General features: G+C 37.8%; 1 protein-coding gene across 1 annotated transcript; it reads left to right on the top strand.

Moving 5' to 3' along the window:
* Positions 1 to 1,859: 1,859 nt before the first annotated feature.
* Positions 1,860 to 25,343, top strand: CEP43 (centrosomal protein 43). The gene is made up of 12 exons (XM_084202344.1): positions 1,860 to 1,964; positions 9,949 to 10,002; positions 11,853 to 11,907; positions 12,521 to 12,609; positions 14,532 to 14,666; positions 16,256 to 16,339; positions 17,861 to 18,078; positions 20,356 to 20,465; positions 21,011 to 21,079; positions 21,812 to 21,851; positions 22,502 to 22,595; positions 23,042 to 25,343. The coding sequence occupies exons 1-12, from the start codon at positions 1,875 to 1,877 to the stop codon at positions 23,114 to 23,116; spliced, it is 1,113 nt and encodes a 370-aa protein (XP_084058470.1). The 5' UTR covers positions 1,860 to 1,874; the 3' UTR covers positions 23,117 to 25,343.
* The last annotated feature ends 621 nt before the right edge of the window (positions 25,344 to 25,964 follow it).

Raw genomic sequence — 25,964 nt, 5'->3', positions numbered from 1 at the left:
ATTAAAAGGTATGGCATGCCATCTAGTGCGGGGTCATGGACCAAAGTTTTCCAACATTGATTCCCATTGAAATCTTGGAAACAGCAAGGAAGGACTTACAAACACTTAGGAATGGAGATACAACCTAGGGAAATGCAATTGAAAAAATCCCAAAAACCTCAGAAAATCGGAAGTTTTAGTGACTACAAGAAAATGAACTGGGATTACATCAGGTGGACTGCAAAAGACCTAAATATGCCAAAAGTAACCTCAGAGCTGTTGCAAAAGCAGGGGGAGAAGTCCAGGAGAAAGTGAGAAGTTGGAGGGGAAGATATGAGGGACATGGCATGGATACTTAAAAATTTATATTTAAGAAAAAAAAATCTTTGCCAACGTCAAAACCATCAAAAGGCATGGCATGCCATCAAGTGCAGGTACTTGCACCAAAGTTTGCCAAATTGATCCCCATTGAAATTGCAAGATTTCGTTTCCCTTCTCGAAACAGCAAAGACTTACAAACACTCTGGAAAGGAGGTATGTTTAAAAGAAATGTAATTTAAAAAATCAAAAAAACCCCAGAAAATTGGGAGATTGACTGTCTACAAGAAAGTGGTCTAGGAGGAAATGAGGTGCATTGCAAAGGACAAAATCATGCCAAAACTAACAGCATAGATGCTGTAAATGCAATGGAAAGAAATCCAGGATTGGCATAGGACTTCCGCAGTTCCTCTCATGTGTTAGCAGATATAGGGTGTATGGACAGCTGTCATCACAGGCCTGGCCAAGTCTTTAGAGCATCCCTGAACAGTCAGTGGTCAGGTTTTAAAACCAGGCTTAACTGCTTCTTCCAGGGGCTGTATGTGCTCCCTTGGAGTATTCCTAACTTATGAAATTATTTGTCATATATTGGAGTTCTCTTCAAGAAAAATCATAAGCATGGAAAAAGAAAGTCACACGTAGTTCTGCAGAGAAAGCATCACAATTTACAAAGCTTTATTATTTTTGTTTTAAGGAGAAACAAGGAACATGCTTGTTATTAAACGAGGGCTTTAGAAGCCCCTATTGGTGCTGTTCAGCGTCAGGTGGGTGAGACCTTTCCCGGAGTCCGCTCTGCCGTCAGAAGCTGCTGGATCGAGCGTGTCCCTGGATCGGGGGCTGTTCACCCTTCAGCCCGGATACAGAGGAGCTGCAGCTGCCAGGTGTCGGAGCTGTCCAAGCGCTTCTTGAACTTTGATAGCTTTGGTGGTGTGACCATTTCCCTCGGGAGCCCTGGGGGGCCGGCTCCAGTGCCCAACCACTCTCTGGATTAAAACATTTTCCTACTATCTAACCTAAACCCCCCGCGACTCAGCTTCATGCCATTCCTTCGGGTCCTGTCTCCGATTACCAGAAAGAAATCGCTGCGTGCCTCTCGTGCTTCCCCTCACGAGGAAGTTGCAGACTGTGTTGAGATCTCTCCTCAGTCTCCTCCAGGCTGAACAGACCAAATGAGCTCAGCCGCTCCTCGTACGGTTGCTTGGTTTGGAGCGCGGCGGGAGTGGTTTGGAGCGCGGCGGGAGACAGGGGAGGACGCCGGGCGCGTCTCAGGGGCCGCTTTCGGGCGCGGGCGGCCGCGCAGTTCAGCCGTTACCGCCCCCCCCGCTTTGAACTTCCCGCCCGTCGCCCGCGCTGCCCGTTCGCCGCCGCAGTTTCCAGGCGGCCCCCAGCGGGCGGCGAAAGCGCCAGCTGGCCGCAGCCTCTCTGTGTCCCCTCTCGGGGCGGTGCCGAGGGCGGACACTGTCCCGGTTCGCTCCGTTCTCTCGGGTCCGCCCTAGACTTGTGCCTCCGGCGGCGGCGAATCTGCCGGGCCGGTCCCGCCGCTAGCGCGGTTTGGGCGGTTGTCAGGGAGAAGCAAGATGGCGGCCGCGGCGACGGAGGAGGACACGGAGCTGCGGGACCTGCTGGTACAGACGCTGGAGAGCAGCGGGGTGCTCAATAAGATTAAGGTGGGCCAAGAAGAGCCTTCCGCCAGCGAAGAGCGTTGGCTGGCGCTGGCGGCGCTTCGCGGCCCTGCGGAGTGTGGGAGGACCGAGGCTTCCCGTGTTTCGTCCCCTCTCACTCCCGCTTGCAGCCGGTGTTCCCGGCTGGAGCTGGAGCTGGAGCGCTCCCTCTGCGTCGCGGCCTGGTGGTGGCGTCTGCTTTCCCCGTGGTGTTCACCGGCTGATCGTGGTGGAGCTGGTGCGAGGGCCCGGGGCCTGAACGTGGCACGGCGTTGCCCCGCGGCCGCGGGAATTCGGGATCCCCCGGGCGGGCAGAGCGAGGGGAGCGCGGGGCCCCGCGGGCAGCCCGGCCCCGGCTGTGCGCCTTCGCTCTCAGGTAGCGTGTGGCCGCAAGGGCTCCCTTGCTGCCGCCAGATAGCAAGGCAGCAGTGGGCAGCAGCGTGGTGCGGGACGGGGTGGGTGAAGTTAATCCCCGCTTCGATAGGGAAGGCCCTTAGTGAAATTTCAAGCGGGGAAATTGTGGGAGTTATGGGTCGCTATTTAAGCACTTGTTCTTGAGTGTGGGTTGCTTCAATTGTGCCTTGAAGGCTTGCTAAGTCTGGAAACTGTCGGGGGATGCTGCCCGCTTACAGGGAACAAATAGCGCTATGTTAAGAAAATACACGGAAGATAGTGGAGTGCACGCTGCTACCGAGTCTGTGGTGCAGCCTGAGCTTGTGTCAGAAAGGGTAGGAAAATTGGTTCCGTGGATTCTTGTTCAAATTAAAAGCTTCTAGGAATAATTAATGTGTATAATAGAGAGCAAGTTTCCTTCAAGGCTGGAGGAGAAATGAAGTGTAGCTTTCAGATAAGGGATGGTGGTGTTTATCCAGAGTGGTGTTTTAAGTCTCCAGAGGTAGATGGTCATTGCTGGTATTTCAAGAACAGTTCAGCAGTTGAAGTGGTTTATGGAAGTGAGAGCATCTTTGTGTATGTACTTTCAAGTTTACTGTATTTTGAACTAGTCATACTTTTCAGCAAAGTAATATTCAAAACCACATTGTTCATCCCTTTCAAATGAATAATCCTTATTTAAGTTCTGTAAGAGAATGAAGATTCTAGCTCAAGTAACAGTGTACTGAGTAGTGAGGCTTTTCTAATAGATGTCAGATAGGCCTTTTGGTGGCCTTTTGGGCCACCTGTTAACCACTCACCTACTAATAAACAATGCAAATATGGTGATAGTAAAATTGTAATTAAAAAAAGCATGGCAAGACAATCGGGTCACATTGAGTTTGTGAACTGTAATTTCTTAATTCCTACCTTTGTGTAGTATGTAAAATTTCATACTATGGTTGCCATTCCATTGAGTTTTATGTGAATAAATGTATTGTAGCTCACTATTCTATAATGCTTAGAGTGTGTCGTATCCAATACTGTGTAAGGTTTTGCCCTTACAACAAATTAGCAAATGACTTAGAAAAACACAAAATGCAGCCTCCTTACCAGGTTGTCTCTCCTTAATACAAGGTGTTATTGTTTAATAACTGGTATGCTTATGGCTGAGGCTTTTGACTGGAAGAACTTGTGGGTTTTTTTCTTAGCTGTAAACCTTAATTGGCATGTGAATTTGATGAGTGTTGTTTGGCAGTGTTAATGACTTAGAGATTTTGTTCTTCTATTACTTGACAAAACCCTGTTGCTGGAACAATTAAGATTGAACAAGGCTTTTTAAACTGTCATCTTTTAATTGAAATTAGATTATACCATCCATTTAAAAAAGTTGCAGTCATCCTTTTATTAAAATTAGTTAAACTTGATTTTGTGCAATAGTACTTACCCATTATGTGTCAGTATTTTTTTTATTATATGGTAGGACTGAACATTTACATGTTATCAAAAATGTTGCTTGTTTCATACTTTAGAATGAGAACTGACCATTTTTCAAGATGGATGAGGCTAGAAAGCTGCAATGAAGTATTTGTGATTTATTGAAGTAGCTACATTAAGGAGAAAAATATGTTGTCAATGTATAGTTGGTATGAGGCACTGGAAGGATTAGAATTCAAGGGGAATTATTTCAGTGGATGGAATGTATCAGGGTGTCACATTTTGTAGCATAATGAGAGTGATTTTTAGAAACAAACTTATTGTCATAACTTAGTTCTCGTAAGAGATGATTTTATAATGGCTTGCACTTTATTAGTCTGTTCTTAGTTTGAGATTAATTTTTTGGGTGCATTGGTGTTGATGTAAATTATTTAGCTGAAAAAATGTACTTATGACATTTTAAAAATGTGTTAATAATTTATATATTTGTCTTAAAGTTTGAGCACTGAAGTAATTAATAAAGTAATATTGTGAAAACTGGAAGTTGTATAAATGTATTTACTGCTTACAGTTGAGAATTTCCTGTACTCTCTAAAATGCAATGTGTGTATATGTATACACACACACATAAATATATGTATATAGTACAGATGTATACTATATATCATTTGTTGATCATTGGAATTAGTCTGATGAATGAAACAGCTTTCCAGTGAATTCTGTAAACACACAATGTAACTGTAGATATTTGTATTTCATTGAAAATTATCACTGTTTCTGTGTGATAGTGTACAAATAGGGGCGTTCTGTCTTGAAGAGAATGTGATCTTTCTCCTAGGGAAGCTGTCGTCATCTCAGCAAGAGGAGCCATTATGTTTCTTTGTTATCCTCTTTTGTTTTGGTTTATATATTTTAATCTCTTGCTTTGGAATAATTTAAGTTTATTTTACCTGAATTTTGCATCTTCTCTGGAACTTACTGTTGCTACAGTTATGTGAGGGGAGTTAGTGTCACTGATGTCACGTGCCTAGTAAAGCTTTTGGTCGGGCGGTACTGCTAATTTCTCACCAATTTACTTCAGAACGTGGACAGCTGAGGTACGGGCAAGTAGTGTGATGTTAGAGAGGATAAAACTGCCATTTTTTAAAATGAGCATGTGCACAGGGAAGTGTTTGCTTTTGCCTCTTCAATCCATGTACAGTAATGAACAGTGCTTTTAAATGTCTTAGAATTATTAACTGTCACAATGAGCATGCTGTGCACTGCAGTGTAACCTCCTGTTTTCTGCATGTTGTGGTGTGTTGTTTGTTTTATCTATTTCTTTTTAGTTTTATAAGTCAAGTAAAATATAAAACTTTTAATTTCAAATAAACTAACTGAAATGTAACATTTAAATGTCAATATGGTTCTCATCATATTCTCAGGGAGGAGTCTAAGTATGACTGGTTCCACTCCTTGCCCAGGACTTTGTTTGTTTATGTCTAGGGGATTATGTGTGCACAATCTCTCCTTTATATCACTTAGCCAAGGTTCCAGAGTCTGGCAGGCAGTGGGGGAGAGCGTATCCACCATATCCTCAAGGATGAGAACCTTTACAGACTTTGCAGATGGAGATTACAGGGAGGGTATTACTGAGAAATGTTGGTAGAGATTTTCCTGGTTATGGTTTGACACTAGCCTTGGATTTGTGATGCATGTGGACTGAGAGAGGTGTTTATTCTGGTGCAGACAGAGGTTTAGCCTGGGTTGATCACCAGCAGTTAAACAGCCTAATGTTCTGCCATGTCTTTCCAGAGCAATGCATCTGCTCTCTATCTACCAAGGTGTATGGCAGTTGTTTTGGAGTTAGGAAGTGGAGATACTGAAAGTTGTGCAGAAAGGTGCCTGTGTGCCGCTAAATTTTACAAATGCAAGAGATTGTTTTTGCTTGGGCATGCACAGGGCTGTTCCACAATGCTGGAGCAGATGGTGGTAACACATTCTTGTGCTTTAGTTAGAAGGTCTCTGAGAAATCTTATGCATTACTTTAATCATTTCACTTCCTTAAACCACATGTTTAGCCACACCATCCTGTGATGCACATCTTGTGAGTGCAAGCTTGCAGGAGATTTTGCACCTCCAGCTGGCCCATTGCAGATCTCTGAAGTGTCTCACGTATTGGCACTTGCTGAACTTGCCTACCCCTTGTTTCTTAGGGAATACATAACACTGCCTATATGGCTTCAAAAACTGTGTTCAGCTTGCTGAAGTGGGTTGAGAAGAGTAGAAGCGTATGTGTTTGACAGGCTGAAATTTGTATTATGGTTTTTGCTAATGAGTCGTGGATGAAAAAAGAAGCACAGGACTTCCTCTGCAAAAGCTGCAGAACTTAAGAGTTCGTAGGAATGTTGAGAGATGCACTAAGCAGACAGCCAGGCTCTGTTAGCTAGCAGACAATGTCATACTCAACTGTGCTATAGGTACAAAGCAGTTCCCACTTTTTTACCTAGTATTCCACAGCATTTGGAGATCAGTGTTGGGAAACCATTGCTCATTCATACCAAATTTTGCCCCAGCAGTAGAAAATATGGATAAAGTTTGATAGGAAAAAAATATTTTGATGAGGTCTCTTTGGAAGGTGTTGGGATATCGGGATTGGAGGTGAATTGTGTAGCTGTACGAAGGAGACAGAATGCAAGGAGCAAGCCATATCCAGAGCTTTTGCACATTATTAGAAATCATCTTGGCCACTGATGTGCCTACATGCTTTGAGGTGTAGGAATGTGTTTGAAGTTTACATGCATTTTCCTGTTGGAAAATATTGTCTCAAGTTTTGGCTTAGGAAAATCAGATCTCTTGTTTAAGTCCTGGACAAATCTAGTCTAGCACAATCAAAGACAAATACTAAAAAAAAAAAAACAAAAAAACCAAAACACCAGAATTTCCACGGACTTGCTAAATATTATACATATTGGAGTCTGCAAGTGGGAGATAGTTACAGGTTACGGGTAATCATTTGGTCCTGAATGGTCTCTGTCTTATCCTTTCACTTTTCACCCAGTATCTGCTATGTAAGATGCTGTGGATGGCTTTACAAGCATACTGCTAAATCAGACCAATAACCTTTTTAATGTAGGTGCTTGTTGTCTTCCTATTAAAAGCATATTTCCATATTACATAGGCATTTTGTGAGATGCCACCTAAAAAGTGTGTTTGGGGAACTCTTGAGATAGTAAGAACTGTTATCCTCTTTTCCAGGGAGCTGCAGATTGAGGGAGCTGTTTTCATGGACAGACCTTAGGGTATATACAAAAGGGTCCCTATTTGGAATAGGGTAAATTTACCCAGGTTCTAAAGAGGGATGCTGTAGTTCAGTGCAGAAAATATGCTTTTTTTCATGGACTTCAATTTCTGATTTATAGTACAGTAACAATCAGTAAAAAAACAGTGTTGTCTGATGAGCTGTAAATGCCTGGGAGGAAAAGGGGAAATTTAGTTCTGTTTCAACACTGACCCATACATTTCTCTAACAGAGACTGTATTCGTCATATACAATGATAGCCTTACTTGTTTTAGCCAAGTTCAGTGAAACCAAATTGCTATTTCATTGACATGAGCTCTTGCCTGATAAAACTTCTTAGGGATAGAAGAGAATGGGTGTCTTTCACAGTATGAGAAAGAAGTCTGTAGGCTTGATGGATGTAGAAGTGATAGACACTTACTCATCAACACCTGTCTCAGTTGACATAATGCTGTTTTATTGAAGACTTAGAAAGAATATGGGTGGGGAATTAGAATATCAAGCTTTGGTCTGCTTTACTACTAGACAGTGAATAAAATTCTTCAGAGTGTATTTGGATTGTGTTGAATACTGCTAGCAGAATGAGGCAGTGCGGATGTATTGGGCTGGTGCCATAGGGTGCTAGGGCAAAGAGAAATGCAATCTGTTCATACCAATTAATAACAAAAGAAGTGTGAGAAGAACACTGTATGTGGATTCATCTGTGTAGTTGCACTCTTCATATCTGCTGGTGGGAGCAAATTGCTGTGGCCGTACCTGATGATGGAGATTTCAGGCTCTGGTGTTCAAATTCTCTCTTCTGACTGGCCTCAGGTCCTGAAAAGCCTATATGACATTGTCCATCCTACTGGCATAGTATGATTCGTCTTGTAGTAGGATGATTATTCCTTTGGCCTCAGCTTTCTAATCGTTGCTTTTTACTTTCTTCTGCATGAAGTTGAGCTTTACTGCTTTAACTTCACACAAATTCTAGTGTGTGGTTCTTTGTCTAAATTTATTGAGATGATGTTGTGAGAGTATTGTGTTATGATCTGACCAGTATCCACTGCAACGGATGAAGGTCAGTGTGTTGTAGTAGTAGTATAAACTTTCCTTGTGGGGATAGTACGGTAGTAATTGAAAGCCAGTGGATTGGACCTAGATGAGTGGAGCAGGCAAACAATCCCAGTTAAGTAAAAAAAAAGTGACAGTTTGATATTGTTCCAGAATCTCAAAACAGGTCAGATGCTGGGTTAGCTGAGGTACTGGCAGCTATTTTCAGACAACTTAATTCTCCAGTCCCATGGTCCAGACCCTTAGGGGGGGTTTACCCCTACCCACGTGCATTGACTGGTGTGCTTCATTTTGAACAGTTGTAACAGCCAGTCAGGAATGCTTTGTTATTTTTATTATCCTATTATGTAAATATATTTGGTTTCTGTGGCCTAAGTGACAAAGAAAGCCTTGCTTTCAGGTTTATCTTAGCGAGGTAGGACTATGCAAATAAGTTATTAGCTGTTTGTTGTAAAGTTAAATGAAAAGTGATTTTGTAAGAATAATATTTAAGTTAATGGGGTGTGTAAAGGGTCTCACTGATTGACAATTATACCCCAACACCTGAAAAAAAGGTAAGAAAAATAAATAAATAGCTTATAAGAGGATTTTCTGATTTAATACTCTGTCCCAGCAACTGAAAAAATGTGATTGCAGTGTCAGTATGATCATTGCATATAATTGTTGTGTTTTACTCCTCTTTTGGTAAGAAATCCTTTTAGCTTTTTTGCATTATTTTTTGTCTTTCAATAAGGCGCCCAAAGAGAAGTTTCCTTAAAAAAGTGTTTGTTTTTCCCATGAGAGGTGTTTGGGGGTTTTTTTGTTTGGTTGTATTTTGGGTGGGTTGGTTTTTTGTTTGGTGAGGTTTGGGGTTTTTTGCTTTGTTGGGTTTTTTATGAGTGGGCATTTCCTTTTGGTTTTATTTTTTTGGTGGGAGGGACCAGTTACTTCATGTTTAGCTACCTCTTGTAATAGATATGAGAAAGTCCAGACATTCTTTGTATTGGTCTTAGTTTTGGAAAGAAATATTTCTTTTAAATTCTGTGCTTTTTTTGCTGTGGAGAAAACTCTAATATGCTGTCTTTTCTAGTTTATTACTGCAGTGTTATCTACTGACTTACTTCAAAATGTCAGATTAAGAGTTGATTAAAGTGGCAAACTAATTCATCAAATGTATCTTGTCTATCTGATGCATTCAGTGAAAGTAGAACTGTAGTGCTTATAAAAATTTTTAAAAAGCAGGCAAGGCTTAAGCTTCAATATTCAAAGTTGTCCTTAGAAGAATTCTGATTCTTTATCATAATACATTTAGATTTAGGTAGGTAAACCATTACCATTACCAAATACCAGGAGTATTTGAGTGACTGTGATCATGTTCTTTTCCTTGAGAAATGCTAGGGTTTTGAGTGTATCTGACAAGAAATCATAGCAATTTGTATATCTTAATGTTTAGTTTTTAATGGGTTATTATGGCCTATTTGTTCATATTTCCCGAGTGAATTGTAAATGAAGGGTAGGTGTTTTGAAGTTGCCTGAAAGAGATGGATGTTTAACTGTCAAAGAAACTAACAGGAGATAATTTAGGTACTTTGGAATCTTTTTATGTACAAAGAAATAACTTTGGAAGTCTTGTATCAAATTATGCTGCCCCGTGCCTTGTTCTCAGAGTGGAAACTTCTTTATCTGCCTCAAGTAACATTGCCTGTAATCTTAAGTGTTTTAATTGCACTGATATAGATTACAGTCCATGCCAAGTTGCTTGAGGAGAAACAAATAGCTGTAAAACTACTTGCTAGCTCTTTGCATCTTATTTGCTTAAGGAAAAAAGTGCTTGTAGAAATGCTGTTTGTTTTGTTTTTTGTTTGGCAGGCAGAGTTACGAGCAGCTGTGTTTTTGGCATTAGAAGAACAAGAGAAAGTAGAGGTAAGAGAACCTTAAAAAACAAATCAGAAAAAAAACCCCATCCTTTGTGTAGAATTAAGTATAATAGCTTTAATACTTTCTATTTGTAAAATGTAACAAGATAAAAAGATGTATTTCTGCATAAGTTGTATAATGAACACAAGACAGGACTATCAGGGTGTTTCCTGATGTTTAAAAAAAAAGGAATTGTTAAACAGCCTTTTGAAATTATAATTTTAACTGTCCGTCTCTGCTGGGTTTATATGGCTGCTGTCCAGTTGACCAGAATAACTAAATGTTTTCTCCATCAAATACATATTTTAAAAAAGATATCTACTTGACTGATCAAGATTTTATCAAATCAGAATAATTTCTTTTTTGAAATTGAAAATATTTTACTAGGGTGTCTTGACAAGTGTATTTCAAAAGCATTTTAGTCCAATAAAATGCCAAGTATGCTAATGATTATGGTATTTCCCATAAGGATGTTGTAGGCTTGCTTCAGGATAATTTGCTTTAACACTTAAGGATGAATTCTTAATAAAGAGATGGACTATGTACTGACACCTCTGCAATATATTAATATTAAGGGAATGAGATACTGATACATGATTGCATAAGAGTACTGCTGTGGTATACAGATACCAGTTTTGTGACCTCTCCTACTGCTGACTTTGCTTCATTTCCTCTGTCTTTCCATTTTCTAGAATTGGTAGTAGAGAATGCTGTATGTCCAGCCTCTCTACTTCAAAAGGAGAGGAATATTCTATTCCTCTACTGGTTAGATGGTTGAGCTCTTTCTGAAAAAATGCTTACTGAAACAATATTGGGATGTTAGTAAGGATAGGAAGTAGTTATTCTATGATATGAGATTCCATATTCCAGGAATTTAACATTCAATAGCTGAAGATGATGTGGTGGAATAGTAATGTAGAAGAACAGTGCCATCTCTTTATGGGAAGCTTCAGGATATTGTAGAGCACCCAGAGAACAACCTCCCACATTACCTGGAGAGTAATAGCAATAGTTCAAGTAACATGAAGAGAGATTTGCTACAGTACTTTTCAGCTCATCATATCTCAAAAAGCTTACGTGTATCATGATATTGTAAATTTACACTGCTGATACTGGTGATATATTAATACTTACCATGACTCAGAATTCTAAAATATTAAGCAAGGTTTCCTTTGTTCAGGTAGCACTTTTATTTGCAACTGTAGTGATAAATACCTATAACTGATCCTTTTCTTACCCAGGATACCCATTCCATCTTAGGAATGGCATTTAGTATTTGTTTTGAAAAATCTAGAACGATTTTGACAAACCCAGACCTAGCATATTGATTTATTTCTGTTTAAAAATTGAAGAGGGCAAATCTAACAAGGAAGAAAAAAAGCATTTTTCATAATATCTTTGAAGGTATTTTAATTAATAGATGATTACTATTGATTTGTGTTCTAATAATTAGCATCGTCAACACTTCGCCTGGAAGATTTGTAGATTTCCAGTTTTTAAAAGGCTGGACTGAATTGCCTTAAACTTTGCACTATATTAGAGGAGGAACATGGGAAGTTACCTGCTTAGCTTACCTCTTCAGTTATTAGATAAATAAATACCAATATGCTATTAAGAATTTTGGTGAAATTACTTTAGCTCCAAGCAAATTTAGTTTGTCTCAATAAATTTATTGCTACATAACTTTTACTTGTAGTTGTAGAATTCATACAAAGGTAGATTTTTAAGAAGTCAATTTCATCGGCAGGGCATCTCTATGCAGCAGAGTACACATAAACATTAGTTTGCTGTGGTTTTCAGTTTCTTGCTAGCATATAGAAGATGTTAATTGCTGTTTGGTTTTTGCTTTTTGACAGAACAAAGCACCTCTGGTAAATGAAAGCTTGAAAAGTTTTTTAGGTACAAAGGATGGTAAGTTCTTTGTTTAGTATATACTTCTCCTGATAATAAAAATAGGAGACAAAGGATTAAATCTTTGAATCTTATTAATAGTGCAGTCTCCATTACATTAAGTATGTTTTTGTTCCTTTCAGATGTCCTAATTACTACTTGTTCAGAATAGAATTAAATCTATAATTTTTAAAGTTAATATTGCTGAAGTTATATTTTTAATTAAGCTGATTAAGGCATTGAAGTTAATATTTTACAGTGCCTTATGGTTGTGCTAGCACAGAGACATTCTAGACCAATAGAAACAGTAACCAGTGAAAACTAAGGGGAGAGGTGCAGGAGTGAATGCACATATATGACAAATGTCAAAATTATGTTTTTAAAATGGCTGAATAGTTTGAAAATGCTGCACATGAATTTTGTAAGCAGTCTGTAAAGCTCTTGCAGTATTATTGGCTTAAATGATTTTTAAATGATGGCCAATTCAAAATTAGGGAGTCGGTATACAAACTTGTTATGAGGTGGTAGTTTGCTGAATGTCTAAACTACTGAAGCCATGTGTGCCGGTGTTAAATCTTTGAAATAAGATTTGTTTTTGTCTGGTGTATTTTAACTCTTCTTTTTTTCTTTTTAGGTCGCTTGGTAGCAGGTCTTGTTGCAGAATTTCTACGTTTTTTCAATCTTGATTTTACTTTAGCTGTTTTTCAGCCTGAATCAAGCACAGTAAGATAGACTGGTTTTGTTTGTGTGCAATGCTCACTGTTTGAAGTGCATGGCAATGAATGCAGAAGCTATGGCAGCTTTATTTAAACTACTTATTTGTTTTTATTAAAAATGTGGTTTTTATGTTTTGTCTGTAATAAGTACCTTAGTGTCATAAAAATACATTTTTCAGGAAAGTGGGCTAATATGAATATTGCTCTTTATCAAAATCAATGCTGGATGGTAATTTAATTTTGAATTTTGTGGAATCATATAATGGTATATGAATCCTACATACCCCTGCAATATATTTTGCCACCAACTTTACTATGTCATAATATTAAGTTGGTATCATTACATGAAAACTAAAATAATGTCAGTCATCTGGTAGGAAAGAAATTTCAGTGACACAAAGGACTTTGTGCAGATATACTTGACAAAAAGTGATTGAATAGAATAGTTCAGTTGGGAGGGACCTACAGTGATTATCTGGCCTAACTGATTGTTTTAAGGCTTTAGTACTGAATTAGAGGGTTTTCATCATCTTTGTCTCTTTTTATGATATAAAGGTTTTAATAATAATTTTGGGTTTGAAGCAGTTTCATTTCACTGCAGAATTTCTCATTATATCTGAAGTACTTCTTTTTCTTGAAGGTGGTTTAAATAGTTATTATATTAAAAATCCAATTTTTTCAAATCAATCAGTTAGTTGACTTCTGTCTATCAGAAATTCATATTTCTTTTTAGGGGCTTATTCAAAGAAAATCTCATACAACTTTGTTATTTGCCAAATATCCTTAGCCAAATTAGTTGCTAAGTTATTACTAGAACACATCTGTACAAAGATTCATGTTCGTGCTACCAAATAGAAACAAATAAAAACAGCCACACTTTGTGTTGTGTTGCCGCTCGCTGTTGGGAGCAGTGCTTCATTTGCATTGTAAAGGCATATTATGCTCTTTGAAACACCCCTTTCTGTTTTCCAGTAAATGTGTCCATTTCACCTAATGCAGAGCATAGAGGAAATTTGGCCAAAGTTAATTGAGCTGGCCAAGACTGCTGCGTAGGTTGCTGAGACATTTGACTTTGTCTGTCTCTACTGGCCTCTGCCTCTGAGCAGTTTCTTGTACTGTCTCTTTATCCAGTGTGCTTGGCAAGTGGTGGCTCATATCAGTATTTGCTAGACCCCTGTTCTGATAGGAAGTGTCTCTATATGGTCATAAGAGATCAGGATGAACTGGTGCCCTTTGCAATGTTGCCATCTGGGGCTGTGCTAACTAACCTGGGTTTGCTGTAGCATTCTGCTTCTCCTGTAGTGTGGAGTTCAGTTTGAAAAAGTATTGTTGGGGTTTTTTGGTGGGGTTTTTTGGATGATACCAAATTGCTTTCATCCCTTTTTCTGTCCATGTATTTTTTTAATATGAAACTGAAAGTGAGTGTTGACCTGTGCAAGCGTAGTTCTGTATGTAGAGGAATGGTGACTCCCCATCATCCATGAATTTGCTGGGACTGCTGGCTGGGTGTCCTTGGATCCACTTTTAAATGTGATAGGCTGAAGTAATTTGGCCGTGTAGATTCTTAAATTCCAGAGCGTGCTAATGATGGCTTCTTGCGTATTTAAAATAACTTTGCATGATCTGTGACAAGTTCAGGTACAGATCAGAAGTAAATTATACACTAGATGGTATCTAAAAGAGGTGGAGATGTGGCACTTTGGGGCATGGTATAGTGATGGACTTGATGATCTTAAGGGTCTTTTTCATCCTGAGTGATTCTATGATTTTATTACTTTAGTCCACCAGCAACAAGACAACATAAATAATCACTGTTTAGTTCAGGTAGAGCTGTGTTAAATAAGACTTTTTTGTATTACAAAATTTATCTTTTGTCTTCTGACAGCTATTTCGATGTTGTGACTCTTTTTTCTTCTGTTTTCCCCCCAGCTAAATGGCCTTGATGGTCGAGAAAACTTAGCTCGAGACTTGGGAATTACAGAAGCAGAAGGTACTGTGGGAGGCCCCCTGTTGTTGGAGGTTGTTAGGAAGTGTCAGCAGAAAAAGACTTCAGGTGGTGGAGAAGTAAGTAATACTAAAATGAAATTTCTTTCTTTATAGTTGTTTATTCTTTTTTTAATGATGAAAAAGAAGCTGAAATTATGAACACTTGGCTGTTGTACTACTATACTGTTTCAGGTCTTTATTATGCCTTCAACTTAATCAGAAAGACATGAGATAAACTTTTTTACTTACTTTTAATACCACCCTAGGGCTATTTAGTAGAATTAATATTCTACTGCAACATAGTAGCACAGAGTGAATCTAGATAAATGACACAAAACACTGTGTCACTTATTTTCTCATTTCTGGTGTGGTTTATATTCTGGTGTAACTCTTTTATCTATACCTGTTTTCCTTGTTGTATCTCTACCTGTTTTCTTTGGCATACTTCTGACTTTAATATGACCTGAAGAGCCTCTAATGAATTTTGTCAAAAGCTTTAAAGCTCTGCTGAAAACTTAGGTACTTAAAATTAAATATATCAAAGTATTGAACTATTTGAAGGCAATGACATTAGTATTTGAATGGAATAGATAATAAATATGTTGATTAAGTGAATTAAACCCAACCAATAGCACTTGATTGTGACTTGAAAGAAAGTTCTCTACACCCAGGATGTATTCAGTGTGTCTCTGTCCCAAAGAAAGCTTAAATTCAGGAGTAGTTGTCATAGACTTCTTAACATAGCAATTTTCTGTCACATGAAAGCAGGATTTCCTTGAGCCCTTGTATTTCCTTGTGTTTCATTGGTCTGGGAATGCCCCAGAAAAGCCAAGACCCTTGTGCCTGCCAGTCTGTCTGTGTCCTGCTATGGGGACTCCACTGGGCAGTCCACTGTATTGGAGAGTGTTTACTGCTGAGGTACATGTGCCAGCAGTGTATTGGAGTCAAATCCCGTAGTGCAATTTAGAAGGGAGAGCCCCTCCTGGATCTCCTCATTCTGTGATTTCCTTACTGTGTGTGACTATAACTTCCCAGTTTTCTCTAGTACTACCCTCAGCTGTCTTCCCAGTGTCAAGGTTTGCATACTGTCCAAGTGAGGGTGGTAGCCTTGTTTCTTGTTAGATGCAATTTTCATAGGATCAGAGAACCCTTGAGATTGAAAGATCATCCAGTTCAAGCATCCAGTTCATAGCACCATCCCTGTAACCCCTAACCCACAGCACCCAGCACCAGATCCGGATGCCTTTTGAACGCTTCCAAGGATGGTGACACCACCACCCTGCTGGGTAACCGGTTCCAATGCCTGATCACTGTAACTCTGAAACATTTTTTTCTAACATATAATCTGAATCCCCCCTGTCTCATCTTAAGACCATTTGCTCTAGACCTCTCACTGCAGGCACAGTAGAAGAGTCTGGTCCCCACCTCACTACATCATCCCTGAGGTTCCTCTTGTTTAGGCCAGCTGCTTCCACTGCTCCTTTTAGGACATGCTTTCTAGATCCTTCATGAGTCTTATTGCCCTTCTCTGGACATGTTCTAGCATCTCATTTTTCTAATGGGAGGGGCCCAAAACTGAATGCAGTAGTCAAGATGCAACCTCACCAGTTCCAGTTATTACAAAATTAAATACAAGTTTTGGTAAGTGCTTATTTGAAACTTCTTAGGTGGCTCCAGTTCTAAGTGACAGCCAGTGCCCCACATCAAAATCATCTGATGGACAGTCAAGTGCACACTCTAAACCAAATAAGGTAAGATTATGTGTAATAAAAAGTTGCATAACGTATGTAAGATGTTGCATATGTACATATGTAACATATGTAACATATGTGAGATGAGTAAAATAGAGAGCTCCTATGAAACTGCAGATATGACAGCATATGACTCCGATGAAACTGCAGCATTCACTTAATGATCTGCAGTTTGAATATATTTATTCCACTCAGCAAAACTTTCAACTATGATTCCAAGCAAAGATGAACTGTTGTGCTTATACTTTCCTGGCATGACATAGTGCAGGCTCCAGAACAGAAAAGTAGCTGTAGCTTCCCTTTATTGTAGCTGGGCTATCATCAAGCTCTTAATATTCAAAAACAATTCTGTTCCTCTGGATAGGAGATCAAAATATTTTTATTACTACCACTTGTGGGTTTAAGTACCTTTTTCCTGCCCTAGAAAAACTGAGCTACTGCTGGCAATTGAATGTGATTCTGTGACTGAGATAAATTAGCCTTGGTATGAAAAAGACCTACCAAGGTGATTTTAACTTTCATGGCTGTTAGCTTGAAAATTTGGCTTCAGCCTTCTGAACAAAAGTTAATGACTGATAAAAAATACTTCAGACAGTACAACCTGCATGCATATTTGCTATCTGGATTAAATAATACTTTTTGTTTTCTTTCAAAACTGTGCTGCTCTTTGTTTGTAGAAAGGAAGCTAATGTAATAAATCTTTTACTGGCTTAATTTTAATAAGTCTAGGAGAAATTAAAAATAGCAGTACTCCTTGCTAGGTAATAATATAAAAACGTTTTTCTTTCTCAGCACCTTGATTGTCTAGGTAAATTAGAATATTGTTGTTTGGGCCACAAAGCCCACAACTAAGTTACACTTGAGTTGTATGACTTGATGTGAAAGGTTGCACGTGGAATTGTCCCTATGTTCCAGACTCTAGGACTGAGCCGTGAGCATGAGAAGAAGACTGAAAATTATGTACTTTTAAAGTCTCACTTTGTCATTTTTGGTTTTAGTATTTGAGAGAATGTGTCAGTAACTCCAGTTTTCTTATGCTAATTACTTAAAAACCTAATACTATATTGCAGAGATTACCATTTAATACAAAATTTAGAGTAATTTTCATGGCTTTAAATTGATTTTATTTGAAGACAGTAGGCTATAACTGAGAACCTTTGTTTGTAGAGATGTTGTAAAATAGCATGAATAAACCATAGGAATCATTCTGTCTGTAATTTCTTTATTTGATAACCAAGATGTTTTAAAATGGCTTTTATAATAGAAGTGATGTAGATAGCATAGGAATGCACAGGATGGAGCAAAAGGTTTTAATGGCAGCAGCACTAAAGCAGACTTTGTAAAGTGATAAAACAATATTTTTCTGGTTCTTGATGATACTAATGAACTTGCTCATACTTTTCAGGAATTTGAGGTAATATTTTAAGAAGTGATGCTTGGTGTATGTAATGAGTTGTGCATTTATATATGCACTACAGTATTACATGACATGAATACTCACTCCTGTCTTTATCTTTCAAGGCTGCTGAAAACACTCAGAGTGATACAAGTGTCTCATCAGGGGAAGCAAGCAAAAGAAGTATTCATTTTTTGCCTAATGAAACAAAACTAGATCCTCAACTAGAAAACAAAGACTTGAATACCAAAGAAAAAAGTGATCCTGTTGTGGATGAAGATGATGTAGAGGGAGATTCTTTCTTTGATGACCCTGTACCCAAACCAGAAAGAACTTTCAGCTGGTAGGTAACGTGGATGTTCTTCTTAATACATGGTTTATTTTGTCTTCTCTATGCTTGCAGACCTTTGAGATCTATTAGTTATTTGATTATTTATTTTGTAAGTGTTCAGATTTGGAACGTTTTGTTTCCAAAATATTCACATCTCAGATTTTGTTCTATTCCATGATTGTATTCTATTCTATGCACAGTGTCCTCTGGGACCTCTTGGAGGTAGTATGCGTGGAAAAACCTGTATTACTTTAAGGTGCATCAGTTAGGGTTTCCAATGTCCCTAGCCTGTTTCTTTGGTGGAATGAACATGTGTGATGCACAGAAAAATGTATCTTTTTGTTATCATGTTGAAATATCTTCAGGCTTAGCTTAGATACCACTGTATTGAGCAATGCTGCAGGATCATTTCATGGTTTTCTTTTGCTGTGCTTAAGTAATCAGAGAATTGCTCCAGCTTAGCAGACATTAAGAAGAGGTTGCGGGACCATGTTTAAGTTGGTTTGGCAGTTGACTTTTCCCCCCCTATGACAGTGGGCAGAGCAGCATAAGCTTTTTTGTATTACTGCTATAGTAGATGCTTAGTCTTAGAATACAATCCTTCTGGTAGAGCACAAAGTAATCATGCCAGGTAAACCAGGATTCTCTCTAGTAAACTAATGGACTCTTTGTGAAAGATTACTTATAATACAGTTTCTGTTGGATGTTTTTCGTTGGAGTAGACTTTTTTTTTCCTCAAAGAGCAGTGGATTGTATTCTGGAAAATATTGTATGTTACAACTAACCCTACTATAGTATTTTTTTCTAATTGTTAATATCAAGATTAAAACTGCAGCTGAATGTATTTACTCCTCCTTACTTGAGAGCTTGTTTAGCTAGCCTTAAACCAAAGTAACCATTGTAGGAGGTAGTCTGAATGGTAAGTTGGGTAAATTAGAAAAGTCCATAAAAACTTTTGCACAATAATAACAATATTTACTTATTTCTTATTTTTGAGCATTTTCATGTGACAGCAAGGGAAATTTTCTTTGAAACCGGGTAAACTAGATTTCTTTTAAAAGACAATCAAAAATCCAGACTAATTATTTAGTTAAGTAGGGACTTTTTTTTCCTAGTAGAGAAACTCCCTACAGAAAAAATTGCTTCCAGATTACGTCTGTCTGTAGCAGAGTCACAGTCCACAAGCAGTATTTTGAAGCACGTGTAATGTTACTGCGAAGCAGCTATTCTAGTAACATTCCATAATAAGGTGTGCTGAATGTGTTACCAACAAGTGAGCTAGAATTTGTAGCTGAGCTGTGTGTGCTGAACTGCTCATTTTTACCTTCCTGACAACTCTTCTAGAGGGCAAAAAACCCCCCATATTCTTCACATAGACTCCCCTTTGTTGTACTTTTTGCTGGTGTGCTGGAATCCCAAGGGGCAAATAAATGGGACAGCTGCCAGCCTTGTGTTCTTTGCAAAAAGGTGACTTCCTTACGGAAATGTTGCTTGTTCATTTAAGATGGGTTCAGAGCAAGCAGTTGCTAATGACAGTGTGAGAGATGATCCAGGCACTCATTACTAGGTCTCTGAACCATTGTTCAAAATTTTGAAGCACTTTAATGTGTGATGTTGCACATGATATTTTAGTGATCTAGATATGATGAATAATTAAATTATGCCCATTATTAGTAGGAATGTAATCAAAATAGCAGAAAGTTCTGGCAATACTAAATGTGAAAAATCTTGGTCTCTTTTAATTTGTGTTTATTCATCCTTTATTTGCAAGTTTAAATCCTTTTGAACTAGGTAGTACAAAATGAACTTAAACATGTGGTGAGATCTGTCTTCTTATAACAAAGAGGTTTTTATTCTATGAACTAACTGCTCTTAGAATTAATAGCTTCATCAGACGTAATCTCTTTAAGATGTAAAACAAACTGAAGTACTGATTTATGTCTGAATCTTTTTTCTTTTGGCTGCATTTACATGTGGGGTTGATGAAAGGCCCCTAGACATAAATAGTGATGCTGATGAAGGTGCTCTGTCTGTGGGAGAAGACAGGCGGAAGCCTTTGCATGGGTGAGAAAGTGGCTTTCTCAGTCAGTGTTGTGGTTGACACTTGTGCCAGTGAACTGCCTACTGCTTTTAAGGTTGCAGAGTGAATAGGCCTTTTTCCTTGCCCTTTTTTTTGCTGCAGTATTGCTGTTTTAATTTTATGACAATTTAATAACTGAAAAGAAAGTAATGATGCATATTTTACAGCTCTTACTGGGAGTGGAGTACTTACTTATTTGGTTTTTACAGGAAAACTGAGGCTAATAAAGCAGGAAGTCTAGCATCCCTTTCTGATGCACCAGCCCTAAAAAGTGGCTTAAGCTCCCTGACTGGTGCACCTTTGCTAAAGGAGTCTGATAGTAAGTTTTCATATTTTTTTGTGTTTTGATGATTGTAGAAATTAAATGGAAAAAGAATAGAGTATGTGGCCCCCTTCTGGTTGTAATGTGCTTTACAGTAGTTGATGTGTGATGGCATGCTGGTTTGGTTGGCTATATTGTGGTACCACTGGAGCATTTTATGGTTTGGAACATGAAATACTTATCTACATCCCTTTTTTGTCTGTATATAAAGGAGTATATAATTCTACTGCTCAGTTTTAAACTGAAATTGGCTTATTCCTTTGTATTCTCCTAAATTATTTGTACCAGTTCTTTAGAGGTGTTTGCTTTCATGTTGTAAATCCCTGAGTAGTGGGAGTTTATTCCTGTTTACTCCTCAAGTTTTTAAACATTATCAGAGTTCAACTGTGAAAATATCATATGATATTGCCGTACTATACTATATAAGTACACAGGGTTGCTATAAAAGAACAGGTGTTATAAATTGTTAGTTTGTATGTGTAAGTGGGATCTTACTGGTAAGTGACAAGTCCAATTTCTGATATAAGTGCTTTTGTTTACAGATTTGGATAGAAACTCTGTTTTAAAAGACCTGCGGTTGGTGAATGCAAAGCTGGGATCACTAGAATTAGGCAAGTAACCGCTAAACATGAGGAAGCTCTGATATTTTTGGTTGGCCATAACGGATAAATTCTGGCCCAGCTTCTTAAAGGAATCTGAGTACTCAAATACACATATTGAACTAAAATCTTCAGTTTTTACTTACATTATTCTATTTAACATGGATTCTGAAACGTAATATAGTTTAAGATGTGATGTGAGGAAATCCAGAAAAGTGAAAATTGGTGTCTTGTAGGTTAATATTTTACACATGGAGCAAAAATTTGATTCATTCTGTGCATGCATTTACTAATACCAAGTGATTAATTTTGTTGTTGAAGTTTCTATGTAAAGAGTAGGTTTATATTTTTGGGAAAAGATAGCCTGGTAAGTAGTATTGCTTTTCAGTGGCATATTTAGTGGCCCTCCACACCTTTGAAAGTTGCTTTTTCTTGGCACAATATGAAGAAGGTGTGATGGAAGAATTCTCTCGAAATAGAGCTGTCAAATATTTAAGTTTTGTTTTCAGCAATGCAGCTAACTTCCTGAAAATGTATGTTCAGTTTTGAAACAGTTTATATTAATAATACTGAGATTAAATAATGGGAAACATAACTCGTCTTCCTAATCAGTGTAAGTAATTTAATCTACTCCCACTTTTGCTAGTCATCAAACAATGTATTTTGGCGCAGGAATAGATAGGGGGGTTTTGTGTTTCCTGAAGAGAAAACTTGTTTAATTAGTAGCTTTTAAATCTTATTTAGGAAATGGAGATGATGATGAATATGCTGATGACTTCAACAGGTAAGAGAAGGATCATACCTCAGTAGGGTAGTACTTTATGCAGTATAATCATATCCACTAGCATATAGAATTATTTCATAATATGGCAGATAGTCACTATCACTGGGTATTTCTGAACTCCTTTAAACTTCAGTTTGCTATTTTAATAATTTAGTTACCAGTTAAAAAAACAACCAAACCGTATATCTTTTTATATAGGGTTAATATGTTCCCTAAAAACCTACTGCTAACTTCAGCATGATACTATGTTGGGTTTTTTGTGGGAGGGGTTTGGTGTTTTTCCTGAACCATGCACTTAATAATGTTTTAGCAATTAATGGAATTAGTCAATGGTTGTGTTGTATGCTGAGATATTCAATTGTAAAATAAAGCATCGTGAGTAGTCGGTAACAAATATTTAATAACTCATGCTTATGATGTGAAGGTATTGGTGTTGTAAATTGCATGATCAAGGCCTAAATATTTCTCAGTATTTATTATGGCTTTGTTTTTGTAGAAAGCCTTTAGTCGCTATGAAGTTTTAAGTAACTTCATATCTGACTTTCTAGGAAGTGGAATTCCAGTCAAATGCCAGATGTAAAGTAAATGTCATACCTGGATGTTTGATAAGGAGGTCTTATTTCTGTGCTTATGGTTTCCTTTCTCTTTAGTACCAGTCATCGATCAGAAAAAAGTGACATCAGTATTGGTGAAGAAATAGATGAAATTTCTGTGGGAACAGAAGAGTCAAATGCCAGTGATAAAGTATGATTGTTTTTGAATTGTTGGTTTTTATATTCTTCTGATCTTGACTTTGTTTCTAACCTTCTGTGAAGTAACATACTGTTATCCTTAGTTCCTAGGTTGTATGTTAAGGTCCATTATTTGTTACATTCTGTTTTTTATACCTAGAATCCTTGCTAAGTTAGTTGCTATATTGCTTAACAAAATCCCAACAAAACAAAAACCCTGCAACAGTTGTTCACCGTGCCTTTCTAGGTGTGTAAAGTGTATTTGAAGCTGGCTCAGTGCCCAACATACAAAGGTTTATCCCAGTATCTTCAGATCTGTCTGAGTACCTCCTAAAGGATTGTGTAATCTCACGGAAAGAGCTTCAGGCTAAAAGACACATGAAAGCATGTGAAGGAATACATGACATGATACTTACTGTTTTTGTGATTTCTGAGTTTGCAATTTTATTTATTTTCTAGCTCGAAAGCATCACACAAGACCTTACCATTTCTCAGTTAAGCGACGTTGCAGATTATCTAGAAGATGTGGCATAGAATTGGACAGCAAAAATCTTTCTTTGTGCTGGACTGGAAGACTGCTGTGGACTGTTAATTTCAGACAATCACCTTTTGCTGGAATGTCCACTCCCTATTTGTGCCTTGTGTTTCAAAAATACTGTAGGTGAAGAAGGTTTTTAAATATTCTGAACAAGAGCTAAATGAAATAGCGTGTTCCCATTTGAGTTTGATATCAGAATTACTTTCTTCATTTGATTCAGCCAAACCTTTCACAGAAGGAGGTGGATTTTCCAAGCAGAATGTCCATTGCTGGCAGTGGACATGATAAAAACCAATTGGTAAGAGAACATGGAGAAAGAGGCATGTGGCTTTATAGTGAACTTGCACTGTTATTTTAACAGTCAGATTTTTTTTTAAAGATAACCAAAGCAAGAACCTTCAAAGGTAGTGGTTCAACTCACACTTCTTTTAACAGAACCTTGTCAAGTCAGCATGTAGTCCGTATTTATGGTAACTCTAGCCACAAAACCTAATTACTCCAGACTTACTTGAAACTGCTCTTTTACAGACTCCTCTGAAAGTTGGACTTTACCTTTTTTAAAGGCATATTAAATTGCGAGTATCTAAACTCTTAAACCTAAATTTAGCTATATTTAGGAGCTAAATTTAGCACTAGTCTTAACCCAGAATATTCTTGTTTAAATATGTTTGTCAGACTGTTGATGTTAAGACCTAAGCTGTTTTTATATATGATAATTTAATCAATGTTATCTGTTGTTAAATCACGAAAAATAATTTTGTAAGGATTCACAAATCAGTAATTAAATCTTATGGGGTAAGTTTTTAACAGTGTGTAATACCTAGTGGAGCTTTTATTTTTGAGGGTTCTTCATGTGCTGTAAGATCACTTTCATTCTTGAAAATATTTTAGGTAAAAATGAGCGCCAAAAAGTGAAACTACTAAACTTCTGCTTTTCAGATTCTGACTGCTGTACAAAGTTCAATGCAAATATTTAAAAATACCACACTGAAGACATTGTGGACACTAAGTTCTAGCTAAGAGCAAATTCTTGTATTTTCATGATGCTCTTGCAGAACAGGGTCAGTCATGGCAAGGTTGATAGTTCTTCAGCTATACTGTTGCAAGTGGCACTGCTATAATGTGTAGGTCATGGACATTTGTAATATTGAAACAAGACTTTAAAATGTGCACTTTCTGAACATAGTGAACACATCTGGAAAACAGACATGTAAGTGAATAGAAATAATTTTATTTTTAACTTCGTTTTCTTTTTTTGAGGGTTTGTAGTTTTCTTTTTCAGGAGCACTGTTGGCCTGTCATCAGTGGTCACCACAGTGGAAGTAGCATGCTTAAACTAAAGCCATTGGTTAAGCATATAAAGCTGCTACTAGCACTAGAAGCTGACTTAAATGGTTTTTTTGCACTGGGCCAGCAGGCCTGGAGCAGTGCTGGGAAGTTAGGCTTGTACATTACATAAATTATTTGAGAGGAGACAGCAAAAGTGTGCCTTTTATTTATGTGCACCCCAAAAATAGCCAGCAAAAAAGCATCAGAGTATTTAGTCATGGTGTTGACTTTTAACTTTGTGCCATATTGTAGCAGCTGAACACAGAGGAGAATTTTTTTCACCCCAGGAAGTCAATGTGCCATAACTTCACATAGGAACAATACTGTAACATATGATATAACCTGTATAAAAAATTCACTTAAGGTTAGGGGAACCTGTGCCTCAAGATAATGTATATGGAAGAGTTTGGATTAGACTTTATTTCCTTTTTTTTCCCATTCTTTTTTCTTAAGAAGAGTATCAGCATGTCTGAAGAAAATAAAATTTCACATGAACAGTTGCTTTTGGCATTCATTTTTAAGGTGTATGGAATAATGCAGAGGCAGTTTTGTTTGCTTTCTTACATGGCTTGGGAAAACATGGTGTTCCATTACCTGTTAGCTGTAGGATATGTGGCAATTTATCATACCAAAAGAAACCAAAACTTTATTAAAATACTTCTAATTGCATATGAAGATGTGGCCTTTTCATTAACTAATTAGATATTTTAAGTGTTAACATGACTTGTGTTAACAGCCAAGTATTGTTCTCTTACCTTGGGAGTTAATTGGAGACCTTGCACTTTGGCTCTAGTTGAAGGAAATACCAAAAAGTGGTATGTCTCCATGCTGTTCCTCCTGTGAACTTTTACTGAATTGTGTATAATAATTCAAATTGTAAAATAAAGCTATTGTGCTGGCTAAATCGTGTTTTGAGATTTGTTGAACCAGAAATCTCAACATTTAGATAAATAAAGGAAGCTCTATGGGATTTGAGGGGTTTTTATGAAAAATGCTTTTTGTATAGTCCAGTCTGCAATTGGGAATCCTTTTAACCCCAAAGAATCCTGCAATTCCTGATGATGACTTTGGTTAAGACTTGACAGAATTGCATTAGTGGTATCAGCCCAAGCTGTCAGGTGGTTTATGATTCAACAAAGGAAAGAAACTCAGCAATCTTGACTGGGAAAATTTTGTCTCGCTTACGATTGTTAGAGGTATTTAAACATAAGTGACAAGTTAAGCTCTCTTGAATGCTTGTTTCACTGTATATTTCAAACCATATTGGTTTGCATTTCACATAGGCTTCTCCCAGAAGGACCAATGTAGTTGAGTAGCCCACCTCAGATTTTTGAATTGACAACCAGAGCCCTGTCATAAAAAGATCGGGACATTTCTGTGAGCAGAGAAGCAAGTGTTGGAGAGGGACACTGATGACTGCTCTGTGCAGTTCTGTATCAACTAGGTCTAGTTAGAAATACTCTATTTTGTTAAATGCTCGCTGTAATTGTTTTAACAAATTCTGTGGTTTTTCAG

The sequence above is a fragment of the Fringilla coelebs genome (genome assembly GCF_963513975.1).
Source record: "Fringilla coelebs genome assembly, chromosome: 3".
Lineage (NCBI taxonomy): Eukaryota > Metazoa > Chordata > Aves > Passeriformes > Fringillidae > Fringilla > Fringilla coelebs.
This window is presented reverse-complemented; position numbering and strand designations above follow the sequence as displayed.

Bases quoted from the DNA above. Each gene is read 5' to 3' on its own strand.
- CEP43 (XM_084202344.1), top strand. From the start codon at position 1,875: ATGGCGGCCGCGGCGACGGAGGAGGACACGGAGCTGCGGGACCTGCTG. The intron at 20,466-21,010 runs GTAAGTTTTCAT...TTTTGTTTACAG, and splicing joins TTTGCTAAAGGAGTCTGATA to ATTTGGATAGAAACTCTGTT. The intron at 21,852-22,501 runs GTAAGAGAAGGA...CTTTCTCTTTAG, and splicing joins TATGCTGATGACTTCAACAG to TACCAGTCATCGATCAGAAA.